Source organism: Charadrius vociferus, unplaced genomic scaffold (genome assembly GCF_000708025.1).
Source record: "Charadrius vociferus isolate BGI_N301 unplaced genomic scaffold, ASM70802v2 scaffold53, whole genome shotgun sequence".
Taxonomy (NCBI): Eukaryota; Metazoa; Chordata; class Aves; order Charadriiformes; family Charadriidae; genus Charadrius; species Charadrius vociferus.
This window is the reverse complement of record NW_009647574.1, coordinates 59,918-74,098: the sequence shown is the minus strand read 5'-3', so window position 1 is coordinate 74,098 and position 14,181 is coordinate 59,918. Positions and strand designations below refer to the sequence as shown.

General features: G+C 43.5%; 1 protein-coding gene across 2 annotated transcripts; it reads left to right on the top strand.

Annotated features, from left to right (window-relative positions):
- Positions 1 to 55: 55 nt before the first annotated feature.
- Positions 56 to 13,911, top strand: REEP2 (receptor accessory protein 2). 2 transcript variants are annotated; one of them, XM_009880897.1, is made up of 7 exons: positions 56 to 139; positions 7,765 to 7,841; positions 9,194 to 9,314; positions 9,879 to 9,992; positions 10,363 to 10,510; positions 10,814 to 10,971; positions 13,499 to 13,911. In XM_009880897.1, the coding sequence occupies exons 2-7, from the start codon at positions 7,774 to 7,776 to the stop codon at positions 13,571 to 13,573; spliced, it is 684 nt and encodes a 227-aa protein (XP_009879199.1). In that variant the 5' UTR covers positions 56 to 139; positions 7,765 to 7,773; the 3' UTR covers positions 13,574 to 13,911. The 2 variants fall into 2 exon arrangements, with proteins under 2 accessions (XP_009879199.1, XP_009879200.1); XM_009880898.1 differs by having other exon boundaries at positions 10,832 to 10,971; positions 13,499 to 13,573.
- The last annotated feature ends 270 nt before the right edge of the window (positions 13,912 to 14,181 follow it).

The window sequence follows — 14,181 nt, the reverse complement described above, 5'->3', positions numbered from 1 at the left end:
GGAGGTCCCCGCGGCGGCGGCGGCGCGGGACGGCGCTGGGCGCTGAGGGGTCCGTTCTCCTCGCAGGCTGATCTTCGGCACCCTCTACCCCGCGTACTCCTCCTACAAGGCCGTGAAGACGAAAAACGTGAAGGAATATGTGAGTAGGGCCCGGGCGAGGGTCCGCGGCTCCCCGGGGCGGCGGGAGCAGCCGGGGGGGCTGCAGGGGGGGCTCTCGGAGGCGCTGGGAGAGGAGAGTGTGGTGACACGGTCAGTCTGGGCACATCTGAGAGCCCAGGACGAGGCCTTCCCTCTAACTTTATCCTCACTCAGTGTCCTTTTACAGCTTTTTCAGTGCTATTTTTGTTTTCTTCTAAAAGGCTGAGTAATTTTGCTTGGTTTGTGTCTTCCTGTCAGCATCTCGCGTGATCAGTGTTTTCCATTGGTCAAGACTTCAACCTCCATCCTTTCTGGAGTCGTTTCCCCCTCTCTCTTTCTGTTTTCACCATTGTTACCATTACCATGTTTAAAACGCTAAATGCTTTTTAGCAACATGATGTGTCGTCTTCTCACAGAAGAGGTGTTCAAAGTTGATCAGTGGAGAAAAGAGCTATTTGGCTTATGGGTGGGATGAGTTTCCATTTATGTGGAGTGAGGAATGACCTGATGGAGAAGAGAGGTATCGTGGGTGAATGTAGGATATAATCTGTCGCTATTGCTTTGTGGTGCAGTCCGAGACTCTTCATCCAGCTGGCTCTGATTGCTCTTTACAAAATGACACGTCAACAATAAATATTGCAGGATATAGCCCTTTTGTGCCTTGTGCTGCTTCAGTCCTCTGGGATTGCCTAGACCTTTCCTATGTGTTGGCGTAAAACTCAGCCCTCTCGTTTGAAGATGTCAGCTGAGGTGAGGGTCTCACTCATCATGGACAGCTTTACAAATCACAACATCTGGCTCAGGTGTTTTGGGTTTTGTTTTGGGGTTGGTTTTTTTCATACTGGTCTCAGCAGAGAAGTCAAAGTGTGAACGTTCGGGAGGCATTGATAACTGAGTGTTTTGAGTGAGTATTAGAGATATAGTCAGAAATACGATGAGCCTTACTAAGCTTTGAACTTTATTAGTAACAACATTAGAAACTGAAAAGAAAGCATGAAAGAAACTATCTGAATAATCTTGCGATCCTGTGATTTCACAGTTATCTTTGAAGTTATGTATGAAGTCGTATCGTATTGCTATTGGCTTCTCTGGCCTTTCTCTACTCTTTCCTTCCAGTTGCCTGTGACCTTCATTTGTTGCATAAAATGCATATTTTTTTACCTGGAATTTTACTCTGGCTCATGAGTGTCAACGTGAGTGAGCAGTGCGCTGCTGCAGCAGAGAAACCCCATGGGATGCTGGGCTGCATCACCAAGGGCATCACCAGCAGACATAAAGAAGTCGTTATCCCACTCCACTCAGCGCTTGTCAGGCCACACCTGGAACACTGTGTGCAGTTTTGGTCCCCACTGTACAAAAAGCTGCAGCCAGGCTGGAGACGGTCCAGTGAAGGGCCACCAAGATGATCCATGGACTGGGAAGCCTGATGTGTGAGGAAAGGCTGAGAAAACTGGGTTTGTTCAGCCTTGAGAAGAGAAGGCTCAGGGGAGGCCTTATCACCACGTTCCTCTTTTTAAAGGGTGGCTACAAAGAAGACGGAGACTCCCTTTTTACAAGGAGTCACACGGAAAAGACAAGGGGTGATGGATGCAAGTCACTTCTGGGGAGATTCCGATGGGACACAAGAGGAAAATTTTTCACACTTAGAACAATCAGCCATTGGAATAATCTCCTCAGGGAAGTGGTGGGTTTCCCAACATTGGACACTTTTTAAGATTCAGCTGGGCAGGGTGCTGGGCCATCTTGTCTAGACCATGTTTTTGCCAAAAACGTTGGATCACCAAAAACCAGGTGATCCTTGAGGTGCCTTCCAACCTGGTATTCTACGATTGTTTTGTGGAGAACCTGAGGGGGAAAAAGAAAACCAAAACGCCTCATTTTTTGAAACCGCCTATGGCATACTTGTTCTGGAGCTCAAAGATCCAGACAGTATGGAGCCTTTGAGTTCGTAGGCATTCTTTACAGTAAAAACTTGCTTGTTTTCTTTGGGTAGGTTAGCGGTTGAAGTACATAAATACTGTGGTTCCTTACAGAATATAAACATTGTATTGATCTGATTTTCTTTTGGTAGATGTTACCTAGATTGCTGTAAGACTTCCCTAATCTGGGGGTGAAAAAGAAATGAGATACAGTACTTGAGTATCATAAAGTTGTCTTAACAATAATATCCACAAATCACCTGGTGGTAAGCCCCACTAGAGCTGATGTGGAAAAGTATGGCATTCGTTTTTTGATTTTGTTTAATGCTTCATTGATGTAGTTTTCTTAAAGTAGATAGTTCTGGATTGCTGCAGCAGAAGATTTTATCTTGTTTTTGTTTTCAGTGGAAATACTGGATTTGGTTCAAGAAAATGTATTTGAACTGCTAAAACTGATATTATATATAAATTATTTCTTCTGAGAGGACTACATCAGAAATAAGCATTTAGATGTTGGACTGCTATCTGCCTAATTCACTTACCTTTGGAGGACTTCTTCCTTCTCAACATGAGGGGAAAAAACAATTTTGTTAAACACAGGAAAGGGGGCTAATATCCGTTCAAACTGTTCTTCATGTGGAAGGTCCGTGGAAAACTTGAATGCCATGCTGCGCGCTTTCAAAGCCAGCTGTGTCTATGTACTGCTACCTGCTCGCGGTGCTTAAGAACCAACATTGGTGGGGGAGAAAGATCTTGCGGATGTATCTGTGCTAGAGAGTGGTGTATTGAAGATTGACGTGACGCAGGCCAAGCTACCACAAGCAGTCCATCAGTGGCACCAGAGTACAGAGCATACTTACTCTTCTCCCTCACCATTATGTAAATTTATTATAAGTCCTTGAGCAGCTGTGACAAACTGCTTCTAGTAGCTCAGACTGTTTTACAAGTAATGTCTTTCTTTTTACATGTCATCTTCAGCGTTGGTCAAATCTACATTCCAATTACGCTTTTGCATTTACTGAATTTATTTAGGTTCTTGGTGCAAGCTGGGGAGACTACATGTGTGCAGCTAGCTAAAGTTGTTAGTCACCAGCTTGAGCAGCAAAGACCTGATTCCTTTATAATGGACTGCAAAAAATATAGCCTGGTTTGGCCCTCCCTTTTTGAAGGTGTTTGTGGATTCAAACATCATAAGAAAAAAAAAAAGAGTGATTCTTCCCTGCTGCTTTCTACTCATCTAGTTTCTGGTTATCTGCATTACAGGAACTTCTAGAGCTAGACTAGTTTATTTAAGAGCTATATTTTCTTTTTGTCTTTGGCTGTAGAGCATAGAGTGAAGGGTGGCAGGAGGAGACGGAGGGCAAGAGCCCTGTGTCCAGTATTAAAGATGTGAACGTGCAGTTTATTTAAACAGTTAACAAAGCAGCGTTTTCTGTTCTCAGTTCCTCTTCTAACACTTCTGAGGATCCTGTTAGCAGAATGAAAAAGTCTAATGAGCACTGAGCTTATGGTTTCGTCAGGATGTCTACAGTGACTGCTCCTGAGTGGTGTGAGCTAATTTATCTAACCACAAGAGTTTTCACTAAGAAAAAGCAGATACTATAAATTCATTACTTTGTATTTAATGACATTTAGCAACAAAACGTCAACTGGAGATCAGTCAGTATAGAGCCCTTTCTGAATTTTTTGATCAACTCATACCTAATCCCCTGAATAGAAAAGTATCTTCTGCATGTTTTGTCATCATATTATTCGCAACCTTCTCCAGATCTTTCATGAAGATGAGCAGCACAGATCTCAGCACTCATTCCTGTGGGATTCCACTGGTAACTTTCCTCATTGTGCAAAATGACCATTTATTTTTATCCTTTGTTTCCTCTCTTTTAATCAATTGTTAATCCTCAGGAGTCCCTTCCTTTTTTATCCTTGACAATTTAGTTTCTTTGAGTGTTTATTTAGGCCTGTTGGAAACTTTGCAGAATGCCATACACCCTGTGGGTAAGGGAAGCGCTATAGCAAGAGCTCATGGAAACCTTCTAAGAATTCTACTACATTTGTGAGATTTTTGTTTTCTAAAAAAAACCCACATTCCTCATTATGTTATATATATGTCTACGTATCTGCTAATTGCTTTTATTATTATTGCCTTTGTTTTGCTGAATACTGAAGTAAGACTTACTGGTATGTAGCTTCTCTGAAATCTCTCGCTCATTGGGATCCCTGTTTGCCACCTTTGATTTGTCATTATTCACACACTTTTTCATAGAAGAACTAATTTACGTTGCTGTATTGAAGAGTTAACCATTCGTTACATAGAGTTACTTTAGAAGTCAAGTGAATGACACCTGGTTCTAGTCCTTTACAAACTGATGATAAAAGAAAAAAAAAAAAAGGGCAGGGGTGCCATAAAAGACCAGTTTTGCTCCTTTCTGTTGTGAAAAAAATTGCACAATAAAGTGGGAATAATTTGGGCTACTAACCACTATCTTCAAAACCATCCACTGTGTTAGAGGGGTTGGAAGTAGCATAATTTTATTGTGGTTTTTTTAGAAAGTTTTGGAGGGTCTTTCGTGAACAGGTCACCAAATTTTCCAACACATGCAAGTTTGGGGAAACATCTGTTTTTATAACTTCATTTGCTGTAACAAAGGCTGTCACTAAAATGTTTGTATAACTTTAATATATGGATTAATGCATTTAATATATGGAATTTCCTTGATTCAACTTAGTTCTCCTTTCCCATTCTAGATGACGCTGACTGTTACGTTGCTTTTAGCAAAGGTGACCTCTTCTTTCCATTTATCTGCTACATACATTTATTTTTACTTCTTAACAGCATAGAAAACTGGCCATCTCCCTTCTTAAAGGTCTTTTCCAACCTAAATGATTCTATGACTCTTCTGCTATTGGAAATTTTTGGGTAGCAGGTTTCATAATTCAACTCATTGCTCTTTAGGAATAACTGGCTTATAGCTGAGAGACTTGTTACTAAAACACAGCAGAGTGTGAGTGTGTGTGTGATGGGGGGGAATTATTTTATATTTGCTTTGAAAGAAATACCTACTGCTCCAGGGAAAGGTGTGAGGAAGTAGGGAGATAGACAACAGGCATACAGATGTGCCAGCAAGAAAATTTGTTCATATTCAAGGACCACTTCCTCCAAGCTCAGGAGCGACACATCCCAACAAAGAGGAAGTCAGGCAAAAATGACAGGAGGCTGGCATGGATGAACAAAAGGAGCTCATGGAGAAAGTCAAGCAGAAGAAGCAAGCTTACAGAGAGTGGAAGCAAGGACGGATAGCCTGGGAGGAGTACAGAGAAATTGTCTGAGCAGCCAGGGATCAGGTTAGGAAAGCTAAAGCCCAGATAGAGTTAAATCTGGCCAGGGACGTCCAGGGCAACAAGAAAAGCTTCTACAGGTACATCAGTGATAAAAAGAAGTCTAGGGAAAATGTGGGCCCTCTCCAGAAGGAAACAGGAGACCTGGTCACCCAGGACGGGGACAAGGCTGAGATACTTACTTGTTCGCCTCAATCTGCACCAGCAAGTGTTCTAGCCACGCTGTCCAAGTCATGGAAGGCAAAGGCAGGGACTGGGAGAATGAGGAACCCCCCACTGTAGCAGAAGACCAGGTTCAAGACCATCTGAGGCACCTGAAGGTGCAGAAATCCATGGGACCTGATGAGATACATCCACAGGTCCTGAGGGAAGTGGCATATAATGATCCTAAGTCACCGAGATGGTTTTGAAGGAGTTCTTCTGCAGTACCAGCACAGATGTGAGGTTTGGCCTCTGTGGGAGGAAGAAAGCCCGAGTGCATTACTCTACTAAGGGCCATGGCAGCTCCCCATTGGCATGCATTATTTATAGCAGGACCAGCAGTAAATTAGTATCTGATGAGCTCTCGGATTGAGCCTTAGTGTTGGCTCAGTCCCACTAATGCAGCCTACGGAAAATCCCACTGCACAGAAGCACTGTCACAGGCTCTCTCGACAGCACTCACCGAAACTTCCCTGCACCGTTAAGAGGATGGTTCTCTGGTATTGTTTTCATGAACCGGAGCAAAAGGTGTCATTGTCAATGCCAAGATAGTCTTTTAGTGCTCAGTTGATTTCATTAGAAAAAGCTTTTTTTTTTTTTGGCGTGGCAAATAATGATCTGTGAGATCACATAGGAAAACAAACAAACCAACCATGTAGAAATCATGTTTTTATTTAATCAGAGAAGTAACAAAGACACATATGCTGAATTAACTTCCTTTCTTTTCTTAAGTTGGGCTCATGAAGTTCAACAAGGCCAAGTGCAAGGTCCTGCATGTGGGTTGGGGCAATCCCAAACATGGATGCAGGCTGGGCAATGAGTAGAATGAGAGCAGCCCTGCAGAGAAAGACCTGGGGGTGCTGGTGGATGAGAAGCTCACCATGAGCCAGCAATGTGCGCTGGCAGCCCAGAAAGCCACTGGCATCCTGGGCTGCATCCCCAGCAGCGTGGCCAGCAGACTGAGGAGGGGATTGTGTCCCTCTGCTGCGCTCTGGAGAGACCCCCCCCCTGCAGCGCTGCCTCCAGCTCAGGGGGTCCCAACAGCAGAAGGACACGGAGCTGTTGGAGCGGGGCCAGAGGAGGCCCCGGAGATGCTGGGAGGGCTGGAGCCCCTCTGCTGGGAGGACAGGCTGGGAGAGTTGGGGGGGTTCAGCCTGGAGAAGAGAAGGCTCTGGGGAGACCTTCGAGCCCTTTGCAGGCCCTAAAAGGGCTCCAGGAGAGCTGGGGACGGACTCTGGATCAAGGAGGGGAGCGATGGGACAAGGGGGAACAGTTTCACACTGAAAGAGGGGAGATAGAGATGAGATATTGGGAAGAAATTATCTCCTGTGCGGGTGGTGATCCCCTGGGGCAGGTTGCCCCAAGAAGCTGTGGCTGCCCCATCCCTGGAGGTGTTCAAGGCCAGGTTGGATGGGGCTTGGAGCAACCTGGGCTGGTGGGAGGTGTCCCTGGCTGTGGCAGGGGGTTGGAACAAGGTGATCCTTAACGTCCCTTCCAACCCAAGCCATTCTATGATCATAGCACAAAGTACACTTTGTAAACTATACTCAAGACCTTAAACAAGAAGATAAGGTTGGTGTGACATACCCTCGGCTTCACCTCTCTTACTGAGCCTTTATTTGAAAAGGGGAAAAAAAATGCTCGTGTAATTTCTGGGAATAATGATTAAGGCAAAAAATGCTTAGTAACGAGTTAGAGCAAAATACTGTATCTATTGATTTGGGTTTTTTTTCTTCCCAAGAAGAAACTTTAAATTAAGAATATATAGGGCTACAGTTGAAACTAAAATTTTGCATATGTGTATATATATATATTTATTACAATAATCATGATATATGAAAGACTATAACTTCTTAAAGTGAACTGCTTACTCGTTTTAGATCGCTTATTTGGGACTCTAATACTGCTGCATCATGATATTGTTACAGCACATGCATTCATCAGTGTATCTGTGCACATTTATCTGTTTAGACCACATTAATCCTACATGTTTTCCCAAACTATAATGTACCATTTAGTATTTGACCCTCTCCGTTATTGATTATATATGCCTTCTTATTGTTGAATTCATCTTAATGTGTGGGGGTGATGAGTCATTTTTACTGAGAAGGCATTTCACTTTTTCTGGGTTCTGGTGGACGTCTGTTGAGCGACTGCTCTTTTGCAGGTGAAGTGGATGATGTACTGGATTGTGTTTGCCTTTTTCACCACTGCAGAAACACTCACAGACATTGTTCTTTCATGGTGAGTTCCTTGGCAGCATGTTTTCTTTTGTTGGTTTGTTGGGGGTTTTTTGTGTTTTTTTTGGTTTTTTGTTGTTTGTTTTTTTTAATAAGGGAGGAGTAGTGTTAGGATGCCAGGAATAAACTGTCTGTCCTTTAGGAATTTTCAGTCCCTTTGAAGAGTCTGCAGGTTTGTAGATACTGTGGGTAGTAGCTGCTGTCTTAGCTGTTTCATCTCCTATACTTACAAACAGTATTAACAGTTGGGTGTCTGTAAGAGGATCTTCATCCATTCATAACATAAAATATTTTTGTGAAGCTGTTAATGTGAACTGATAAAGTTTGAGAAATGGTGGTCTAAAAGACGAAAAAAAAAAAAAAGGATAGTGGAAGGAAGGGACCTGTTAGGGAAGCAGCTTCTTAATCCTTTCAGTGCTGTGTGTCATGCTTGGCAATATGGAGGCCTCCAAAAATGACAAATCGTCATTACATGTCTTCAACTGAACCTTTGGAACAGGCTGTCTTCCGTTTCTTCATTGCTTTGGTGTTTGAGCTTTGCATACATCTCTGAAAGAATACAAGTTGAGAGTTGCATTTTTTTAAAGAAACATGAAATGGCTCCATGTGCCTTACAGAAGGGCTTGGCAGTTCTGCATAAACTTTGAAACGCAGATAAAGATCTAAAAAGTACAAGAGCTTTGGCTTGTTTGTGTACTTAAAATGGACCCCTGAAGCCAGAAATCTCTTGTTACTAATAGAGACAGTAGAAAGTTTGCATTCACTTGTTTCAGTCTCTGCTACTGTATTTTCTCAGAGACTATTGGGTAAAGGTTAGTGATGAAAGACTTATGTGCTGCATGCTTTTTCATTTACACTGATCCTCCTTTTGTGCCTTATCTGAGGAGTACCTACTGGAAGTTTCAGAAACTGAGCCATCAGCCTTAGCAGGAACTTGAGATTTATTGAGATACGTAGTGGAAAACTTTGGAAAATGAGAGGGAAACTAATGTAATGTTAACATCCAGTGGATACTCTCTGAACAAACTTCAGAATTATGAGAGTAGCTATCAGATTGTAATTTGGTGTGTTTGCAGGGCTGAGAGATGCCCTGTTTATGGAGTTTTCATGGCTATGGATGAAAGACTAAGTGAGACTCAAAGAAGGTATGTCCTAGGGTTCCAAAGAGGGTTCTGCTATTCTGATCTGATATATTGATTCTTTTGTTTCTGAGCCCTTGTCTTGCCTTTGCTCTTTCTGCCTGTGCTGCTCTCTACCAGTTATCTCCATCTGTCTCTGTGCAGATCTTGATTCCAGTTCTCCATCTTTCTCTCTCTTTTTTTTTTTTTTTTTTCCCCCCTCCCCTCTTTCTCTCAGGTTTCCCTTTTATTTCGAGCTGAAAATCGCATTTGTGATTTGGCTGCTCTCCCCTTACACCAAGGGCTCCAGTGTCCTCTACAGGAAGTTTGTGCACCCAACGCTCTCCAATAAGGAGAAGGTACCTGCTGTTGTTAGAAGATACCGACCTGTCTGGGAGCTGAGTGACTTCTGATGCGGTTATGCCACAATAAAAGCTGAAATGCGTGAATCATGCTTGTGCTGACATTAGTGGATGCAGAATGATTCTGTCTCTGCCAGCGATGTCATGCTGCAGCTTACTGAAGATTGTAATGTAGCCGGTCATTTGCCTAATGCTTAGAAAGCGTGTCTGGCTAACCCAGTGTCATGAGCCGGCGTAGCCACTGTCAGTAGTTAAGCTCTTTGACTCACAGTAGGAGCAGCACATTCTGTAGCCATACTGTTTTTTTCATGTCGTCAGTGTAAGCAACTGCTTTGTTTCAGTTGTTGCAATTTGGAGATAACATACTTTAAGTAAAAGTTGCGTTTGCAAGCTTTCTGTAAGCAGCAGAGAAACTGCTGTTACGCGATCAGTGGCAGCTGATGCTGGTAGCCTGGAAAAAAGCATCCAGATGAGCTTTGGGATTTTAAGGGTGTTGGTGGGGAGACTTTGATCATGTTTGTAATGAGGAGCTAAATGCCATGTTCCACATTGCCTTCCTAGGAAATTGATGAATACATTACTCAGGCTCGTGACAAGAGCTATGAAACCATGATGCGAGTTGGCAAGAGAGGGTTAAACCTTGCTGCCAATGCAGCAGTTACTGCAGCTGCAAAGGTAATACAACACCTTCTGTAACATTCAGGAATTCCCCAGCCGTTTAGTTTTGTGTGCCAGCAATTAGTGCTATGAGTCTGTTAGGGGTGCTGGTACTTGTTGGCACCAATCTACTTTTCCTTTCCTCTGGCTTGCCTTGCTGTTAATCCCATCCTTTGATTTATGAAAAGTGGAGGGAGAGTGGAATGGATTTTGCTTTAACCTCTTCCCTGTTGGTCTTGGGAGTGTACTTTTTTTTTCCCCTTCTCTGTTTTTTCTGGAGTACCCTAGTGGGGAATAGGGCACCTTTTCTCCTCTTCTGACTGATCCTGTGTGAGGTGATCTTGGTGAAGGTGAAGTGCCCATGACCCTAAGTTTTATGTCCTCTCAGGGCCAGGGAGTTTTGTCAGAGAAGCTGCGAAGTTTCAGCATGCAGGATCTCACTCTGATCCGGGATGAAGATACTGTGCATATGCGAAGCCACGAGCCACAGCTGCATCCCTCTGGTGGGAGTCTTCTTGAAACCATTGAGGATTCAGGTACAGAACACCCCTGCAGGGCCCTTGTATGAGGCCTCATACGGTGATCCAGGAGGGGAGGAGGATCCCTGGACTTCTCATGCATTGGGTCTTGGAAGGGCTACAAGATTGCAAATTATCTGGTAGAAGTTGCATTGCCTTCCCTAGTCCCTTCCCATCTACTAACACATCTCTGTACTTTTTGGTTTGTCCTTCTTATGGCTCGTTGACCTCTCCCATTCATGTGGTCCTTCAGGAACAGGCCATTTTAGACTTAATGTGATTTTCAAAAGTATTTACTAAACTTTCTGTCTTATTCCTTAGCTTCGTGTTACTCCTCAGGAGAGGAGAGCAGTGTGGCACAGAGGTCTAACAGCACCCTGTCGGAAACTAGAACAGACCCGTCAGATGAAGATGCAGGAGACAAACTTCCTAAACGTACCCAGAGTCTCAAAACTCCTAAGAAGGTGATGAAAGCTGAGGTGAGCTGGTGTGTAAATTATTTCCAGCACCCACTTGGATTTGGAAGCTTTGTTGGAAGGCTCTGGCTTCATAGTCTTGGTGCATTTAAAAGCTGTTTATATAAACTTTATTGGATTAAGTCTTTGCTGATTGAGTCCTAGATCAGAGGACTTCCTGTCTACTTGCTATGCTAGTCTTTAGCTTTTGTATTTTTATGATGCCTGTAAGCCTCTGCCCTAAGCCAGGACCCATCTTTGCTTTCAGGTAATGTGTTGGAGTGGAGCATTAGGTATTTTAATGTGTTTTGGTGACTGTATCCTCTCTCCTGTCTGTTACAGTCTGAATATTTAATACTACTGTGACATTTGTCCCTGGGACAGCCACTTTCTCCTCATCTAAAATGCAGCAGTTCTGTACCCTCTTAGGCCTTCCTGGACTTCTGCATACTAGATATGGGGAAAATGTAATTTCCCCCTCCACACCACTCCCCATCCCCCTGCTACCCCCCACCTTGGGGTTTTGGGTAACTAGTCGTTGTTGAGCTGTCCCCTCCATATGACCATGTGATGATCGAAGATATTTACAGCCAGTCAGATGAGGCATGGGTTGCCTGGATTATTATTATTAAAACAAATTATACACAAAAATAAATGTAATTGTGTCCAAGAGCCAGTTTAGCTTAACAATCTTTTTTATCAGCTGTTGTTGTAGTTTGTAGAATGCGCCTTTTGAGGTGCTGCTTTCCAGGTTTTGATTCTTACTTGAACATTTCTTGTACTTTGATTTATATGTGATAAAAAGCTTCTCCCTTTTTGTGAAGTTGGGGTCCTATTTGCTTGACTCAACTCGGACTCCTAATTTTATTTTTTATTTTTATTTAAGGCAGAGTGCTATATGACTGGTTCACATTGTCAAGCTTTTCAGGCTAAATATTAAATAATTTGGAGAAAACTAATTGCTTAGAGCATCATTTAAAGTCTTACTGTTAACCTGATTTTACAGTGTACAGGACACCTCTGCATGTGATTAAGTACTCTTTGTAACAGAGTCACAGAACAGTTGAGGTTGGAGGGGACCTCTGGAGATCATCTGGTCCAACCCCACTGCTCAAGCAAGGCCATCTGGAGCTGGGTTCCCAGGACCATGACCAGATGGCTTTTGAGTATCTCCAGGGATGGATGTGTATGTCTAAAGATACATTTAAAATCAGCCTGGATCTTTTTAAAGTTCACAAGGCTTACTTCTGAGTTGACCCTTCTGCTTTCTTCTGTAGCATATTAGACAGGAGCGGATAAACAAGAGAAACAAAACTTGATTCCAAGCTTCCTAGCGAGGAATTTTTAAAATAAAATTGTGGGGAAAGTAACGACTCTTCTATGCTGTTTATTGTGAATACAGAAATTCCAATAAAGCCCTTTGCAGGCATATTTGTTTCTATGCTCAGTCTATTTGGATCTTTGGTTCAGATGTAGGAATTGTAGGAGGTCTTTGACTGAGATTTCCAGGATTGCTCAGAAGGGCTGATTGCATTGTAGGTCATACGTGCACTTTTCTTGCCAATATCTAGAATGAAAGACACTGGAGTAAAGTGTGCAGACTAGCTCAAGATGTTTCTACATCTTTCAGAGAACAGCATTTGGGATTGCAGTCAGGAAGCAGAAAAGTTATAGCAGTGGAGTGTTACGTGAATGTTACCAGTTAGAAATATCGCTATGTCCAGTCTTTTGTTGAGACAGCTGACTTCGATTTTATTATCACATTTGTCCTGTTTTTGAATGTCTTCCTCTCCTGGTTGCTCTTTGATGGATACAGAATCACAGAATCTCCTAGATTGGAAAAGAGCTGTAAGATCATCTAGTCCAATCATTAACCTCACACTGACAAGCCCACCACTAAACCATGTCCCCGAGGGCTATATCTACTGGACCCTTGAATGCCTCCAGGGATGGGGACTCCACCGCTGCCCTGGGTAACGCATTCCAATGCCTCATGACCCTTTCAGTAAAGAAATTCTTCCTAATATCCAATCTAAACTTCCCTTGGCTCAACTTGAAGCCATTTCCTCTCGTTCTATTCCGTTACTTGACAGAATAAGTCAACTCCCACCTCTCTGCAACCTCCTTTCAGGGAGCTGTAGAGTGTGAGAAGGTCTCCCCTCAGTCTCCTTTTTTCAGGCTGAACACCCCTAGTTCCCTCAGCCGCTACTCACAAGACTTGTGCTCCAGACCCCTCACCAGTTTCGTTGCCCTTTTCTGGACACGCTCCAGCGCCTCAATGTCCTTCTTGTGGTGAGGGGCCCAAAACTGAACACAGCACTCGAGATACGGGCTCACCAGTGCCAAGTACAGGGGTACGCTCAGAGTGATTTGTGTACTAACCAAAACCAAGTAGAATGGTTAAATAGCCCTTTTTGAAACAAAGGGTGACGTGAATAGCATCATCGTGTTGTAGTTGTTTTGTCCTGTTTTCACTCTGCATTCTTATATCTTTCTGTTAGATGTTTAGGTGTTAAACTGCCCTAAGATGCCTCCTCTTCTTTCTCCTCAGCTTCCAGTGAGAAGTGTGAAAACACGCCCTAAGAAGAAGGCTGCAGGCTCTCTTGCTTCTGGCGAGTCATCCTAAGGAGACCTCCCCCTCCCCAGCAGCTGTCTCTGTCCTGGGATTTGCCTGTCGCTTTTGAGGGGAAACTACCCAGAGGAAGGGAGCTGAGATTCATGTACATAACAGATACTGCTTTGTAGAGCTCATTCCAAGGCGAGGGGGAGGCTGGGATTCAGAAAGTGAAGTAGAGGATACACATCCTCAGGAATTTTCTCCTTTTCGTCTCTCTGTTGGAGGGAATGCTGACATGTCTGTACATAGCCTGTTGCTTTGGAATTCCCACTGTATAACCCTAGTTGGGGAGAATCTTTGCTGGAACAACTGACTAGGGTTAGAGACATCCATTGCACAGAAGCTGGAAAAACATTAGACACCGAAGTTCCATGGGGGTGGGTGGCTCCCTAAATGTCTTATCTTGCTCTGGGTATTCTTCTGCAGCTGTATGTTGTTAAGAAGTGCCCACCATGATTCATCCTCCTTAAGAAAGGACCGTACCTGTCATGTCCATCCCCTTTGAGAAGGTGACTGAAACGATATATGCTGAGTGCTTTTGAAAGTAAAGGACTAGCTCATGGGAGGAGTGTGCTAGATTCCCGTTACTAGTACTGGAAGGTGAAGAGATTGGGTTT

Bases quoted from the DNA above. Each gene is read 5' to 3' on its own strand.
- REEP2 (XM_009880897.1), top strand. From the start codon at position 7,774: ATGATGTACTGGATTGTGTTTGCCTTTTTCACCACTGCAGAAACACTC. The intron at 9,993-10,362 runs GTAATACAACAC...ATGTCCTCTCAG, and splicing joins CAGTTACTGCAGCTGCAAAG to GGCCAGGGAGTTTTGTCAGA. The intron at 10,972-13,498 runs GTGAGCTGGTGT...CTTTCTCCTCAG, and splicing joins AGAAGGTGATGAAAGCTGAG to CTTCCAGTGAGAAGTGTGAA.